This window comes from Vipera berus (genome assembly GCF_964194415.1).
Source record: "Vipera berus genome assembly, contig: HAP1_SCAFFOLD_225, whole genome shotgun sequence".
Taxonomy (NCBI): Eukaryota; Metazoa; Chordata; class Lepidosauria; order Squamata; family Viperidae; genus Vipera; species Vipera berus.
Window position 1 is genome coordinate 33,941 of NW_027673514.1, and position 16,733 is coordinate 50,673.

A 16,733-nucleotide genomic window follows, 5' to 3' on the forward strand; every position below is an offset into this window, starting at 1 on the left:
GCCCTGGAAGGCGGCAGGAGGAGCGCGAGCCCGGCGGAGTCCGCGCCCCCGGCTGGGCTAGCCCGGCGGCGGCGCGGACTTGTTCGGCGGAGCCTCCCCGCCCAGCGGCAGCCTACCTGCGTGCGCAGCGCCCGAGCTCGGCCTCCTCCAAGCTGGGATCAAGCCCCGCGGCGAGGGGGATGGGCTTCGTCCTGCCTTCCTCCAGGTTGGGCCAAAGTCCCCCGGGTGCCGGGCTCGCCCCCACCAGTTCAGCCCCATCAAGTCCAGCCGGTGCGAGCGCAGGGGCGGCCGGTCCCCGAGGCTGACCCAGTCCAGGTGATTCCAGGAGGGCTGGGGGCCGGCTCCATGGCCTGTCGACCCCCGCCCGGGTTGCGAGGCTTCTGCAGGTGAAGCTCCGCCAGCCCAGCAGAATCCATGCGGGGCGCCTGCCGATGGCCTCGACTTGGTCGGTGGTGTGCGGGAGGTGGCCGCGGGACCCTCTTCCGATTTGGCCGGCCTCCTCCGGCCAGTCCGGTTCCTCCGCGGGTGCGGGGATAATTTATTAGATGCCTCAAAGCGCTTTAAGCAACGCAAGAAATCGAATTTAAAGGAACTGCCTTGAATAGCATTACATATTTTTGCTGCTTTGAGTTTACTTATAAAGTAACAAAGGTGGGATAAAAATGCAGTTAATAAATAAATGATATATTTTTATTAAGGCATTTTGTGGCAATTTGGCCTCAAATCATAATTTGGAGTGAGTTTAATTGATTTTTTCCATAGCTGTTCTCATTGTTTCTTTGTAATTACTTTGTTGAAGTTTTGCATCTATTTTATCATACAATTTTTATTTACAATTTTAAATATGTTCTGTCTCCTTGATATATTCCAATAACTTATAAACATACCCAAATACATTTTCTTGATTCCATATAAGTGTTTTGAATTGTGTCATTTTTTTCATAGGATCTTTTCTTGAAGTCACTTTGATTCTTCCAGCAAGTAGATATTTTAAGCACGATTAATTCCTACTTTCACTACAACAATTCTTGCTCTATTTTTACTCTATTGTAAACTTGTGATTGTTATCTTGGAATTAAAAAGGCATTTGATTATGATGCCCTTGGTAAAATCACTGGATCTACCTTCATTCTCAAGAGATTCCAAATTTTAACAAACTCTTCCTCACAATATGTCCCTTCAAATTATTTTGTTCTTGTTTCTTTGTGCCAAAAACACCTGTGAAGTTTGGCTAAGTCAGCTCCTTCTGTACCTGATATAAGATCCAATTTGGAAATGAGGAATTCCCTGATAGTAAGAATGATTAATCAATGGAACAACTTGCCTCCCAGAGTTGTTGGTACACCGCCACTGGAGGTTTTCAATAGACTGGACAACCATTTCTCCAGGACGGAATAAGGATTCCTGCCTTAAGCAGGAACAAGATGACTTCAAAAGTCTTTCCAGTCCTATGACTCTGTGATTCAAATATTAACGCTTTCACCTTTCTGTCCCTAACTGATAAGGCTGGTAATTAAGTATGCAAACTTCCTAGCTAATTTCTCTGCAACAGCAATGTGAAGTCAGCAGAAAAACAACTGCTGGCCTCATGCTGAGTCCCTTGATAAGACATATCCTTTAGGGCAAAGCTATGAGGCCCAAGAATGAGACGCCCAAAGGGAAAACATTCTAAGAACACCTGAGGTTTTTCAACTACACAGAGTTTCTCTGGCTAAACCTAGCTATACCAGCCCCACATGAGGACTCTTAGGATGCATAGGCACCTGATCTGTTTCTTTGCAGCATCTTCAGGAAACAGCTGGAGATTGGCTGGATGAGGGGTAATCTAAGAAACTAAATCCAGAGAAGACAGAGATACCCTGTGGGTGATTTGGACAGGAACTGCATTCACACAATATTTAAAAGCATATGATTTTGTTCGTTGGAGGGTACGTGACTTCACTTTCTCTGGGGCCAGAATAGAGGCTGTACATGCAAAGAGGGTCATTTTGACGCTCTCCCTCCTTGCTGTTGAGAGCTGGTTTATAGGTCCCTGGCTCTGTGTGAAGCTGGACGAAAGCACTGAGCGGCTCCAGTCTAGGAAATAGGGAGGAGGACAAACACCTTGGAGGTCTGCAACAAGAGAATCTCCAGAGAATCCAGGAAGTTGGAATAATGGACAGTAGCTGCAAATTGGAGTTTGACCAGGACAAACCTGCAGCCCTCTATTCATATAGGAAAAATACTGCCCAGCATTGCATGGCAATGAGATGGGCAGGATATAAATTTAATAAATAAATAAAAAATCAAAGGCACTGGAAGGTGACTGCACTGGATAGACTGCTTGTAGAGTGGATCTGGATGTCGTGCTAAATCCCAGGGTGCACAGAAACCAAAAGAGTGATTCAGCTGCAAAATAAACATGTGATCCTTGAGTATAGTGTTCTTCCTTGCTATTCGGCACTAGGCAGACTTAGCAGATAAAGTAACGTCTCAGGAGGTGCTCAAACGGAGTCTGGATGGCCAATTGTGGCAGTACATTACAAGAAGGGACTGTTCTAGATGATCTCCAAGGTCTTTTTCACCCTTGTGATACCTTGAATGTTACTGACAAAATGCTGCATGAGTTGACTACAAGATGTGAACGTTCTCTGATTACTTTCAGGAGACTGAGAATCTTTACTGATCAAGATGTTTCATCCCCACCAAACAAATTTAACACAAGGGTGACTGAGTTACACTTAAGGGGATAAGAGGTCATCTTGGTGACAACATCCCAAGGATCCAGACTGTATGACTGGGACGATCAAGAGGCAAAATACACATTGAATTCAAACACAAGGCAAATGGGATAGCAGCCCTTAAACCACTACCCACCTGAGTCCTGCCATTCAGGAAGGGAAGTGACAAACTAGAGACGTCCAGAGGAGTCCTAGGAGGGCAATGAGCTGTCTGGAAGGAAATATCCTGAGAACAATTAGAGACTTTAGATGTGTTTGGTCTGGAGGAGGAACAACTGGGGGAAGAGCTTTTTCCCAGCATCTGTGGAAGCCGGGTCAGAGCCCTTCAGAGGTTTCCCAAAGATGTGAAAGAAACTGTCAAGGTATGACAACTGTCAATGAACTTTTCTGACGAACTAAAAAAACGTGCAGTGACAGAAACGCCCAAATGAAAAGGAAGCCAAATTGGGTTGGACATTAGGAAACGTGCCCTAGTGCAAGGCTTTTCAAACTTGGCCACTTTAAGGCTTGTCGACTGCAACTCCCAGAATTCCCCAAAGGCTGCCTGGGGAATTCCGGGAATTGAAGTCCACAAGTCTTAAAGTGGCCATGTTTGAAGATCTGGTGGTAAAAGCTGTTCATAGAAGGGACAGATTTGCCGGAGGAAGCGGTAGACCTAATTTCGCAAAAGGGACTTCAACAGAGGACGGACGGCCATTCAGAGTTAATTAGCGCACTGAGAGATGCAGCAGAGGGTTGTATGGATCAGTGTTTCTCAACTTTGCCCATGTGAAGATGCGTGGACTTCAACTCCCAGGATTCCTCACCCGGCAGGCTGGACGTTGAAGCCCGCCCGTCTCCGAGAAACCCTGGACCACCAGACCGTCTGCGAGGCCCCGCCCACTCGAGGGAGAAGGCCAATCGCGCGCGAAAGCCTCGACTCTTGTTACCTGGTGCCGCCTCGCCAGAGGGCGCTCTTCTGCGGGGAATGTAAGGCGGTAGATCTACGAACAGTGCAGAGAAGGCCGCGCGCCTCCCTCTCGGGTGCCCGAGAGCTTTCAGTGAAAACTGACGAGTTCGCGTGAAGCCGGGACGGGGGCGTCACGGAAAACTGGCTGGGTTCTCATGAGGGTGCTGAACAATAGAGTCAGAAAAGCGTCCCCTACTGTGGCTCCATCGGCGGGCTGCCTCGCATAGCCTGCGCTGGAGAACCTAGGGATCCAAACACGCCCTTCAGAGGCAGCTTCCAGAAGGCCGCTGGTCGAAACGGGAAACAGGCCCGCAACCCCGTCCTCCGTGGTGCCTCTCAGCCCACGGCAAGCCCGGACGGAAGCCAAAAAGGAAGGAAGGAACCCGGAATTCGCCGTCTTCGGATGAGGCTAAGTCGGAGTCTATGGCTTAGAGACGCGCCCGTCTCGGCTCGGCTCTGGCACGGGAAGGGGCGGTCCCCCGCGCGCGCATGCGTAGGGACGCCGCAATCGCAGGGTTCGATGCTCGCGGCCGGGCGACCCGGGCTCGCGCATGCGCAAGATCGGTACCCAGGCGCTCTAGGGAAGCTGACCCGCGGGGGCGGGGCCGGAGGGTCGCGGGGTCCTGGCGCTGCTCTCCCGCCCACAACCTCCCTGCCAGGTGGGCCGCGCTGCAGGAGCCCGGCCGGGGCCGCCTCCTGGGGGGCTCCCCGCGCCCCGCCCGCAGGCCGGCAGCATGAACCCCGCGCAGGGCACGGTGGGCAGCGACCCGGTCATCCTGGCCACGGCCGGCTACGACCACACGGTGCGCTTCTGGCAGGCGCACAGCGGCATCTGCACGCGGACGGTGCAGCACCAGGACTCGGTATCCTTTGGGCGCCGGGGGGGGGGCGGGGGGGGGCTGGGCCGGGTCCCCGCAGGCTTCCTTAACCGCCGCTCGCCCGCCCGCAGCAGGTCAACGCCCTGGAGATCACGCCGGACCGCACCATGGTGGCCGCGGCAGGTAGGCAAGCGGAGGGGCGGGGGGAGCCGCCGCCGGTCAGGCCGGGCTTTAGGCCGCTCTCGCGCTCCCGGCCTTTCCGGCTTTGCAGGCCGGTTGGGGGGAGAATTGCTCCGTGCTGGGAAGGGGCCGCGGCCCTCGGGGTGGGGGAGCCCTGCCCGGGCATGGCTGCAGAGAAAGAGGGCTCCGGGTCCTGCCCAAGGCCCTGCGGAGCGGTCGCCCTGGTGGAATTCCGGGTCAAGCCAGCTGGAATCCTGCATCACGGAGGAAAAGCCTTCCCGAGGTGGCATCGTCTGAACTGGGTTTCTAAAGCCTTTGGCGCGGCTTCGGCTTGGCCGTCCAGCTGCGGCCCCCAGATGCCTTTGCAGAGGCTCTGTGAAATTAATTCTGTGCCTGGCTCCTCTTGTCTTTGCTTCAAATATTGTCATGGGTAAATGCAGAATTGTCCTTTCCCCACTCGGCTCACAGAGTATTATTGCCAGCAGTCACATTCTGAAGTTCAGATCGGTGCCCCATTAACCTTAAAGGCGACGTGGGCTTTCTGGAAGCCCCTCACCCAGAGAGATTGGATTCTGTCTGCAGTGGAGCAGGCACAGAACCAGTGAAAGAAGATCTTACCGTGGGGTTCTGACCAATTTCCATAGATTTCCCCCCCCCCCAAAAAAAGGTAGATCAATTGACCAATCAGGGTTGCGGCCAATTTCACTTGGGTGAAAAATCCTTCTTAACCCAGACGTAACAACTCTCCCTTTTTAGAAAAAGCTTTGATTTTTTTTTTGTCATCCTGTTAAGGATGCAGATTTGCATAATACTGAATTTGAGCTCTATTTTTAATTCAGGTGGTCCTTGAAATATGACCGGTCATTTAATGGCCATTTGAAATGAGAGAGCCCCTCCCAAAGGCTACATTCCACCCTGTTTCAAACTTATAGCAGCTAGAGTGCCCGTGTAATCATTCACCCTTACCACCACCACCACAGGAATGCTGCAGCACCCTCCTGCCTCTTTCTCTCCTTCCCATCCCACAGGGGATCCCGCAGCATTTGGGCCTGCTCCCATGCCTCCTGGAGGCAGCCACCATTTTCAACACTCCAACAATTACTTGCTGAGTTTTCTGCCCCAATCAGCTGGTGATTGAGAGACTGCAAACCTCTCCTGGTTCTTGCTAGGACAGGGGTAGGCAACCTCGGCTCTTTTATGACTCATGGACTTCAACTCTCAGGATTTCTGGGAATTGAAGTCCATGAGTCATAAAAGAGCCGAGGTTGCCTACCCCTGTGCTAGGAGATGAATGTGTACCAAATGGCCGCATCCGAAGCTGGGTCCTAAAGGGAGTCCTACAGGCAGCAAAAAGCTTGCCAAAGTTTTCCAAGCTTCTTGCCACTTTTTTCTTTAGAGCTGAACTTTTTCTTCAGCTCCTCAAGGCAAACACAAAGGATTTTTTTTGCTTCCTTTCCTCTACAGCCTGGTAGTCGTCTATCAAGGTAAATAACCAATTTTGTCACCCTCTTTCTAGGCATGCAGTAAGTTTAGCAAATTAAGTGGTAAAAAGGGATCGAGATTGGAAGTTAGAGCCAAGGAGTTTAGCTTCAGGACAAATTTGGGGAAGGGAGGAGGGAAGATCAAGCTTTCAGTGTCTGTGGAGACTCTCAGTCATCTAGGTTGTCCCAAAGGTGCTTTTTCAAGAGGCAACTGGGCTTTCTTTGTTTCTCCTTGAAGATGTTTCGCTTCTCATCCAAGAAGTTTCATGGAAGGATTTATATTCCTTGCAGATAGCTGGTCATTTGCATTCTTTTCGAGAGTCATTGAGGCCACTTGGAGGTTTATCTGTGTCCTCAAGATTTTTTGGTTTTCTTTACTGAAGTAATGTGGGTTTCTGGAGGAGGGAGGGAAAAGGGAAAGATTTGGGGAAACTTGTTTTGAAGCTGCCAGCTAAGGTGGCTATACTCTCCTAAAGCCTAGCAAGGAGCTAGGCGTTAGCCCATCAGCTCAGCTTCATCGGCCAAGCAAGGAGTTTGGCTTGGAAGTTTCTTGGAACTCAGTGTTAGGCCCTAATCTTGCTGGGTTCTCCCCCTCCCCTCCCCTCAGCTGTTTTTTGGCTTTGCAAAGCTTTATACTGCCTCCTTTATGGCCCCGGATTGTTGGCTGGACTTCCCAGGATCTGCCTCCATCCATGAGGCACCTAATGTTCATTTAACGAAGAATTCTTGTGGGTGCATGTTCATCAGGGAGAGCGGGAGCGGCTGGGGCTGTTAAGCAAGTCTGCCTCACTTAAAGGTTGCCACCACTTGCAACCGTGTGATGGTAGCAGGCTGAGGAGTACCTGTAATGGTTTGATATTGTCATTATGATTATCCTTGTAATGTCAATCTTCTTTTTTTTTAAAGAAACAAAGGTACAGCTCCCAGGCAGTTAGGTGAATGGTGGTGAAAGGTTGATTACCCAAGTTAGGATTAAGACTAGCGACAGACAAGCGACCTTCAGTCTCAGATCATGGGTTGGTGAGAGCAGCTCTTTCCATCCTTTTGAGAATTCAGAAGGAGCCTAACGCTGACCTAGTGCAGGGGTAGGCAACCTCGGCTCTTTTATGACTCATGGACTTCAACTCCCAGAATTCCTGAGCCAGCTGGCTCAGGAATTCTGGGAGTTGAAGTCCATGAGTCATAAAAGAGCCGAGGTTGCCTACCCCTGACCTAGTGCTATTTTTCTCTGTGTGAAACTGTTTCGTTGCTTTGACTCCTTATGAACTAGTTGGTGTTTGTGGTCTAGGTTACCAGCACATCCGCATGTATGACTTGAACTCCAATAACCCCAACCCAGTGATCAACTACGACGGGGTGAGCAAGAACATCACCTCGGTTGGCTTCCATGAAGACGGCCGGTGGATGTACACGGGGGGCGAAGACTGCATGGCTCGCATCTGGGACCTCCGGTGGGACTTTGGTTGTTGATCTCGTACCTTTCCAAGACCGACCCTAAGCAGGCAGGCGTGGAAAGCGGGCAGCTGAGGAGGAGTCAGGTGCACGGTTTGCCCACACAGTGGGCACCTTTGCACACTCCAGACAATGGGGAAAGGAGTAAAAGTGATCAAAGGAGGATTTAGAAAAGCAAACGCCCCGAATTTCATGAGATCTTACATGGGTGCGTGGAGAGAGATCTTGTAAGATTTTGCTACCTTGTTAAAGTGGGATCATTCTTACAGTTGAAACTGAGGGCAGTTGAAACCCTCCAATAGGCACCATAAACCCCATGAGGCACTGCCAGCATAGATACAGGTTCAGCCTGAGTGGGATGCTCCCTCCAGGTGGGCCTGTACATCCCTTCGTAGGTAAGAGAGTCCAAAGGAAGGCTGGGCAGCTTTGAAACCGGTGGGGTGAGAAGCTGCTCTGAGTCAGGAGTTTCTTAGCATGATCATAAACAATTAACACCAAAATGACCGAGATATTCCTCTGTGGGGCTGAGTTAGAGCTGTAGTTTTTTTTCTCGCCTGTGAGCAGAATCCGCATTGGAGGCACCTCAGTAGCAGTTCTGGTGAACTTCCTTCTTTTTCCAAAAGTGCCTTCTTGAGGTTCCTGAGGTTTTGCCTTAAGTGAAAAGAGGAGAAATGAAGGGGTGAAGGGAGAAGGAAGTTAGTGAGCAAACCCTGCTCGTTGTGGGACTCAAAAAATACATCCTGGAAATTCTGAGGGCCTGAACGCTTCACGGTTTTCCTGGAGGGGACAGATATCCTACTGAAGCACAAGCGCTAAGGCAGGGGTGAATTCTGGAAGTTGAAGTCCACAAGTCTTAAAATTGCCAAGGTTAGACAGGCCTCACTCTCTAGAGTCTGGTGTCCCCTTAAAGATATATATGTACTTATTCTGACAAATGCATTTGCCATCCGGCATCTGCATCTGACAAGTCCCCCTTGAGCCAACCTGCTGGGGAAGGAGAGCATAGGAGGCCCAGTAATGAATTTTTAAGAAAGGCAGCCGTTTAAAGAAGGCAAGGACGGCTGTGCCAGCGTAGTCTTTGACAGCATGATGGCCGTCAGTGTTGAGCAGAGGCTCTGTGGATGCTCCCCGGAGTGCAAGCAGACTCAGCAGTCCCTTGACTCTCTCCCGTCACGTCGTTTGTGTCTTGTCTCAGGTCTCGCAATCTTCAGTGCCAGCGCATTTTCCAGGTGAACGCGCCTATCAACTGCGTTTGCTTGCATCCCAATCAGGTATCTGAGGCAGGATCCCTTGCTCTCTGCTGCACGGGGGAAGAGGCCGCAGGAGCCGCAGGGCCAAAAGCTCGCTTGCTTTGTATCCTCCCAGGCTGAGCTCATTGTGGGAGATCAGAGCGGCGCTATCCACATCTGGGATCTGAAAACGGACCACAACGAGCAGCTTATCCCAGAGCCAGAGGTCTCGGTCAATGCGGTACATATAGATCCGGATGCCAGCTATATGGCTGCGGTCAACAGCTCGGTAAGGATAGCCAGTCCTGGACTCGCCAAGTTCCTCGGTTAGCCTTCCACGCGGCACAGAGCCAGCGGACCGGGTGCTTTGAGCCATCTCTCCTCTCGCAGGGCAACTGTTACGTGTGGAATCTCACGGGAGGCATCGGAGATGAGGTAACCCAGCTCATCCCCAAGACCAAGATCCCTGCACACAACCGCTATGCACTCCAGTGCAAATTCAGCCCGGATTCCACGTGAGTAATTGGTGGCATCGCCCTGTTTTCTTGGCCCTGGAAAAGGAGGGATCTTCCCTCTTGGGGACGGGGAGGAGAAACATTGGCCTGGCAGACCAAGCTTGGACAAGAGGAGTCATGTTGGCATGCAACATCTGGACTGAGCTTTGGTCGTGACTGGGTGGCATCTCCTGCACCCTCTGTCCAGCCCCTGCTGCGCTTCAGACTTCACCTCTGTAAAAGCTGATCTGGAACCCAGGTCTAGTCGTAACTGGGTGGGGAGCAGGGGTCGCTCTTTCCTGTCCTGCCCAGCCCAGCCTCAAGCTGGCAGAGAGAGGGAGGCAGGGGCCTGGGGAGAGAGGCAGGTCCTTCCAAAGGAGATGGTTGAGGAAGACTCCCAAGACATATTAGGAGGTGCAGATCTACCCTGCATTTGGGGGCCTGATTACTCAGGCCTGATCTAGTAGCTCCTTTCATCTTCTTTGCCAATTCTTGATCTGTCCAGTTTTGAGATGCCCGGACCCACCTTGGACCAGCCTCCTTCCAAGGAGGTGGGAAGATGCTTCCCAGTTCCTCAGATAAGGCCAGAAAAGGGGCCAAACCTGCTCCGTTTTGGAATCGTGGGCCAGGTCTGTCAGGCCTTCAGCGGTGTTTGCTTTTTCTCCCTTCTCCAGGCTTTTGGCCACTTGCTCTGCTGACCAGACGTGCAAAATATGGAGGACCTCCAACTTCTCACTGATGACGGAGCTGAGCATCAAGAGCAACAACCCCGGGGAGACCTCCCGCGGCTGGATGTGGGACTGTGCCTTTTCGGGGGATTCCCAGTATATTGTCACAGGTGAGAAGGGCGGAGCCCACAGGCCCACCTGCCATCCTGGAGCAGGGAAGAGTCCATGCGGCTCTTCCTTTCCCCTTTTGCCAAAAATAGAGTAGCATTTTGAACGCACCTGTTCTCCCTTGTGACCACAATTCAGCTCAACGTTTCTGTTGTTAAGTGATACAGTTGTTAAGGGAGCTTTGCCCCACTTTACGACCTTTCTTGCCACAGTTGTTAAATGAAGCACTGCAGTTGTCATGTTAGCAACGCAGTCGTTAAGTGAGTCTGGCTCCCCCATTGACTTTGCTTGTCAGAAGGTCGCAAAAGGGGATCACGTGACACACACACCCCCGGGGACACGGCAACCGTCACAGTATGAGCTAGTTGCCAAGTGCCTGAGTTTCAGTCATGTGATCATGTGGATGCTGCAATGGTCATAAGTGTGAAAAATGGTCATAAGTCACCTTTTTCAGTGCTGTTGTAATTTCAAATGGTCATTAAACAAATGGTTGTAAGACTACCTGTGTTATCCCATGTTTTGGAAAAGGAGAGAAGGAGCAGTTCATGGGCCAGCCCCGTATTTTGCTCCTGTTGTACAGGCAAGACATGAACTGGGCTGTGGGGCCTAAGATCCTAGAGTTGGAGAGGCCCTTGAGGCTATAAAGTCCACCCCCTGCTCTGTGCAGGAATCCGCACAAAACCAGTGCAGGCAGATTGTTCAGTCTGCTTGAACCCACTCAGTGGTGGCCCCCCAGCCTGGCTCCAGGTTTCCACCCTGTCGTACTGTTCTTCCTGTTAGGAAGTGTGTTCCGACCCTTGAAATCTGCCGCCTTAGAACCCGCATCTGTTCTTCTGCACCCAACACTCTGGGATTGTGAGAAGGATACTTTGCCTTTTGTGGGACTCCCCTTTGAGAACGGAAGGGGGGGCTGCCATCTTGCGCCCCCGACGTTCACAGACGTCAGAAGGCTGGACAAACTGAGTTCCCTCAAGCTCTTAAAAACACGACCTAGCCGTTTTCTGTGCGGGTCTTGCAACGTGCCGCAGGAGTACTCGGCAAGGGTTGGAGCCTTCTAGAGCAGAGGTCTCCAAACTTCGGACCCCCTAGAATTCTCCAGCCAGCAAAGCTTTTAAGAGTTGTGTACTTCAACTCCCAGAATTGCCCAACCAGATTTGCTGGCTGGGGAATTCTGGGAGTTGACGTCCACAAGACCTAAACCCCTGTTCTAGAGAAACGGCCAGCCTTTGGCTGTCTGTCCCTCTCTTCCCAGAATTGGTGCTGCTCCCCTGAACTCTCTCTTCCCCCTGCAGCCTCGTCAGACAACTTGGCCCGCCTCTGGTGTGTGGAGACGGGGGAGATCAAGAGAGAATACAGCGGGCACCAGAAGGCGGTTGTCTGTCTGGCTTTCAACGACAGCGTGTTGGGCTGAGGAGCAAGCCGGGACGGCACCTCTTCGCCAGCCGGTCTGCCTTCTGGGCGGAGGAGAGGATTCCTCTTTGGCCCCGTCGGCCACTGCTTGTTTCTGCAAATGGAGCGGAGTCCAGTCTAACTCGGCCGAGGCTGCACGAAGAGTCTCTGCCCTTTGGCTTAACTGGCAGGTGCTGTGAGGCTGCAGCTGGCCTCTCTCGGGCTCCCCTTTTGAAGCGCCGCCTTAAAACTAGCCCGGTTTTGGACTAAAGCAGGGAAGCCGCCCTGTCCCTGGGCAGTGGTGGGTATCTTTGTCTTGGCTGCCTCTAGGAAGGGCCTTCTGGGTCTGGGGTGAGCTGAGTCTCCTCTCCGAGACTGCCTTTTTTGCCCCTCTCCTCTCACCCCAGGCTAGAGGAGGCTCCATTTGGGAGCTGGCACTGACTCCAGAGTAATTGTGGGCAGTGCCTGCAGGAGAGGCAGGCTCCACTCTGCCCCCCCCCCTTCCCCAGGCAGCCCGGCTGGGTCATCTGGCTTAAAAGAAGAGGTTGGCCCAAACCTTCAGGGAAGCCTCATCATCCGAGGGCAGACTTTTCTCTCTGACCCGGCATGCTCACATCCCAAATCAGAGCATCCCATGCGTGTTTTTTTTTTAAGTGTTGTTTTTCACATAATGCTTGTACGGATCTTACCTTCACCATAAAGCTACTTCTACCAGAAGTAATTATTTACATGTTACAGTTGAAAGCGACAAACTTCGTAAATGTATGTATAAATGTATATAAATGACCATGTAAGTGGTGTTCTTTTTCTTCTGGCTGGTCCGGAGTTCTGACTTTGAAGGTGGGCTCTTTCTGGAGGCTGGAGGGTTTGGGTCGAGCACAGGGACGCGGAGGTTCTGATTCGGTTCAAATACAGCCGAGCTGAACCATGGGAGTCGGTCTCTTTGGACCTTCACTCGGGAAGATAGTAGAAACAGATGGAGACACAGATGTTGTTTGGGAAGCAGATGTCAATGCACAGGTAGATGAGCCGCTGCTTTGGAGGATCTGTGAGGAACACAAAGAGTGTGTGGAGAGGTGGAGGTCTCTTTTGGGGGGGGTGTAACAGTCCTTTGGATGAGCTAGAAATGTTAGAAACTTGGCAGGGACAGGCTGCATTGGTGGTTGCTCATCTGGAGGAAACCCCCCAAACTTTGTTTTAATTTTAAGACCCTTTAGATCAGTGGTTCCCCAACCTTTCCAGCTTTGTGGACCGGTGGGTGGGGGATGAAAATGGCTTTGCGCAAGCGGTAGGCAAATGCCTGCTGGTCACGCAAATGGAGCTGCATGCACGTGCTTGCCTGCCGCTTGCGTGGCCCGGTTTCGAATGGGCCGTGGCCCATTACCAGGATGTGGCCCGGGACTGGGGACTTGGCTCTAGATAGCAGGTTTTACTGGCTTAGACCTCTAATGCTCCCACACGTGAAGCCACCGTGGCAAACCTTCAGTCAAGCAATGTTGACTGACTCCTGGGAGTTTCAGGAGGATTCAGAGCGCAGAGAGGTTCTGGATTAGATTCGACCCATTTCTTCCGCTCACTGACATCTACAACGTCCTCGAAGTATAAGGTGGTTTGTGCCTTGGGTTGTGTGCGTGCGTATGTGTGTGTGTCCTTTTGAGTCATTGTTGGCTCCTGGCAACTGCCTGATCAAGTCCCTGCAGTTTTCTTGGCAAGATTTTTCAGAGGTAGCTTGCCATTTCCTCCTTCCCAGGGCTGAGAGTGAGGGACTGGCCCAAGATTACCCAGCTGGCTTTGTGCCTTAGGCAGGACTTGAACTCCTTAAACCACTAGGCCAGATGTGCTCTCTTCTGCCTGCTTTGCCTCAGATGAATTAAATAAACTTGGCTGTGTTCCAACTTGTGTGTCCTTGCCCCAACCGCATTGCCTGTGCCAGTGACGGAGCCCACCCGCCCTGCTCTTTCCAAGGTGCCTTCAGTCAGGAGGGCAGCCTCTGGACACCCAGATGTCGCTGCCAGCAGCTCCTAACAAATGCCAGCATTGGCACAACTGATTGGCACCATTCAGCTTCACTTGCAGCTCCAAGGGAGCAGAGATTCCCTGGGGGCTTTGGCCTGGCTGCGCCCATCAGCTTACCATCTTTCTTCTTAACCCAGCGGATGGGCACCTGCTCACACAGGGCCCGGGCAGCCTCTCCAGCCTCCGCTGGCTCGACCAGGCTCCCTGGCACAACCCCCAGGAATTCACGGTAGTATTGGGAACCGTAGCTGGGAAGCAGTGGTGGATCCTCCTGGCAGCAAAAGGAAGGACAGTGAGGGTACCTCAGCATGGCTCCAGGCCCAGACTGCCCGCTCAACCTCTGCGTCCCTCGGGATCCGCACTCCAGGCCGCTGCTCTGGGGGAAGCGCTTCCCAGAAGAGGCCCTGGGGAACTGAGCCCTCTTTGCCCGCCCGCTGCATTTCCATTTTCTTCTGAAAATTATTAAAGCAACAGCTGAACCACCTTTAAAGGAAAAGTTCAGAAATACCACAAAAATGCTGGTACTCCTTCCCCAGGAGAAGATGTTTCCGTTGATGTATAAACCTAACAACAACAACAACAACAACAACAACAATAATAATAATAATAATAAAGTTGGAAGGGACTTCGGAGATCATCTAGTCCAATCCCCTGCTCAGGCAGGAAACCCTATACCATTTCAGACAAATGGCTATCCAGCCTCTTCTTAAAGATTTCCTGTCTTGGAGCATTCACAGCTTCTGGAGGCAGGTTGTTCCACTGGTTAATTGTTCTAACTGTCAGAAAATTTCTCCTTAGTTCCAGGCTGGTTCTCTCTTTAGTTAGTTTCCATCCATCCGTTGCTTCTTGTCCTCCTTTCAGGTGCTTTGGAGAATAGCTTGACTCCCTCTTCTTTGGGGCAGCCCCTGAGATATTGGAAGACTGCTATCCTGTCCCCCCTCGTCCTTCTCTTCATTGCATTCCAATTCCAGCGTATGTTTTACCCTCCAGTCCTCTGATCCTCTTTGTTGCTCTTCTCTGCACTCTTTGTAGGGTCTCAGCCAGAGTTCAGACTGCCATGGGCCAGATAGTTGCTTGAGAGGTTGAAACGTTTGCTGGATGGAGAATGGGGATCAGATTTCTCTCTGGGAGAAGCCCAGATGTGTCCGTCTCTCTGGAGGAAATGGCCCAGATGGCCCTGGAAGGGGGGGGATGTCAAAATCTTTAAGAGACCCTTCTCCAACCTGGTGCCCCTTGGCAATGTTAGGCTTCCACTCTTAGTATTCCCTCCAGCCTTGTCAATGAGTGTGATGGGCTAGAGAAAGTTATTTTTATTTTATTATTATTTTATAATTTTTTTAAATTACCTCAAGGCACCGAACATACCTAATACTCCTAGTATTGGGCTGGGCTGAGAAAGAGCTACTGGTTCAAAGGCACCCAGCCAGCTTACATGCTTAGGCAGGACTAGAACTCACAGTCTCCCAGTTTCCAGCCTTGTGCCTTAACCACTAGACCAAACTGACTCAGTTGCATTAGATATTCTATTATAAACATTATAACCAAATTAAATTTAAATACAGGTAGTCCTGGACTTATAACAGATTGCTTAGTGATCATTCGAAGTTACTGAAAAAAGTAATACGTAGCAAGACGTCTTGCATCTCCTACCTAGGATGCCAGAAGACCCAGAAAGGAGTAGATCCGTGTTTCTCAACCTTGGCAACTTTAAGATGGGTGCACCTCAACTCCCAGAATGGGAGGAACACTGGCTGGGGAACTCTTCACCCACCTTAAAGTTGCCAAGGTTGAGAAACACTGGAACAGATCATTTATCCTTTCTTCTGGCCTTTTTCTTCCATCCTACAGCCTGGTGTCACACCTGCCCCGAGGTATAGTTTCCTTTTCCCCCTTTCCAGCAGTTCCCTCCCCCATAGTTTATGGCAGGCTGGCATCTAGCAAAGCAAGGGTGAAGCGCAGGATGGCAGTTCTGACACCTGGCCTGTTAAGGGGCACTTGGCCTTCTCTGGGACACCCCTCCTTCCCTTCCTCCCTCCCTCCCTCATGTGATCTGCTGCTCACAACTCAGCCTCTTCTTCCTAGGGATCCAGGCCTTATTCTTTCACCTCCAGTTTCTCTCTTTGATTGGAAAATCATCCTAGGACACCAACGTTGGTCACCAAACTACCAAACAATAGCAGGGCAGTTTTCTGGTGGTTTTTGGCAAGAAAATACAAAAAGTAGGAATTGGCGGTTTACCCAACCCATTAATGCCTTAGAATCCCCCATTTTATTTTTTTTAATTTTTTTTAAAAAGGAAGTGTAGAGCAGGGCCCCCCCACCTTTTGGGCACTAGCAACCAGTTCCGTGGAAAGAGGTTTTTCTGTGGACCAGAGGGGACATGGTTTCACATGCTGCCTTCACTTCACTTGTCTGTACAGCCCAGTTTCTGGCATGCCACAGCCCAGTGCAGGTCCAGGGACCAGGGGTTGGGGACCCCTGGTGTAGAGGCCAAAAACATCTGCAGAAAATATTAATTTGAAATGTGGTCCCAGTCCAACGCTGATTGTATTGCACACAGATTCTTGCCAAGTGGGTTAGGATTTCATTTTCCAGAATCGCTCTGGAAGGCTGCTTTGTGCCACCAATGGGAGGAGATGGCCTTGGCCAAGGGATGTCCGGTAGGGGGCAAAAAAGTCAGAACCACGTGACAAGAATAAAGGGCAGAGCTTCCATCATATAGTTGTGCCCCACAACTTAACTTTTTGGACCCACCTCCCTGCAGAATCCCCTGGCCTGGCCAGTTTACAGTGACAAAGATGACTGGGGCTCCCATGGTTCTCAGCCTCGCATCATTGAGGCAGGATTGTTCATTTTTGGTACTGCTGGTGAGGCAAAAGGCAAACTACATTTCTGCAGCTAATTTTCAAGGATAGGGCTGAACAAAGTTGTGAAATGAATTTCCTTGAGGAAGGTTGCCACCAAACACAGCTGTTTGCAATCAGAGCAAAGGACTATGGTCACATTTTCAAGGGCCGAGGTTTGCAATTTTCTCGGCATTAATGAGGTTATTTTTACTTTCAAGAGGACAGCCCAAACGCCCACGTGCCTTCCCTACCTTAAAAGAGGCACAAGGGCTGTTTCCTCCCCCCCCCAAAAAAAACAAGATTATTAATAGGATTGGGAATGG

At 51.1% G+C, this 16,733-nt stretch overlaps 2 protein-coding genes across 4 annotated transcripts; one reads left to right on the forward strand and one right to left on the reverse strand.

Moving 5' to 3' along the window:
* Positions 1-4,279: 4,279 nt before the first annotated feature.
* Positions 4,280-12,356, forward strand: LOC308679341 (target of rapamycin complex subunit lst8). 3 transcript variants are annotated; one of them, XM_081346949.1, is made up of 8 exons: positions 4,280-4,532; positions 4,619-4,670; positions 7,437-7,599; positions 8,796-8,871; positions 8,966-9,118; positions 9,220-9,344; positions 9,998-10,161; positions 11,452-12,356. In XM_081346949.1, the coding sequence occupies exons 1-8, from the start codon at positions 4,404-4,406 to the stop codon at positions 11,568-11,570; spliced, it is 981 nt and encodes a 326-aa protein (XP_081203075.1). In that variant the 5' UTR covers positions 4,280-4,403; the 3' UTR covers positions 11,571-12,356. The 3 variants fall into 3 exon arrangements, with proteins under 3 accessions (XP_081203075.1, XP_081203076.1, XP_081203077.1); XM_081346950.1 differs by having other exon boundaries at positions 4,282-4,532; positions 4,622-4,670; XM_081346951.1 differs by lacking the exons at positions 4,280-4,532; positions 4,619-4,670 and adding an exon at positions 5,924-6,151.
* Positions 12,357-12,434: 78 nt separating this feature from the next.
* LOC308679343 (uncharacterized protein) lies at positions 12,435-16,379 on the reverse strand (the record flags this gene model as incomplete). The annotated part of the gene is made up of 3 exons (XM_081346953.1): positions 12,435-12,594; positions 13,682-14,047; positions 16,319-16,379. 3 exons carry the CDS (start codon positions 16,377-16,379, stop codon positions 12,500-12,502), a joined length of 522 nt encoding a protein of 173 aa, XP_081203079.1. The 3' UTR covers positions 12,435-12,499.
* Between the last annotated feature and the right edge of the window lie 354 nt (positions 16,380-16,733).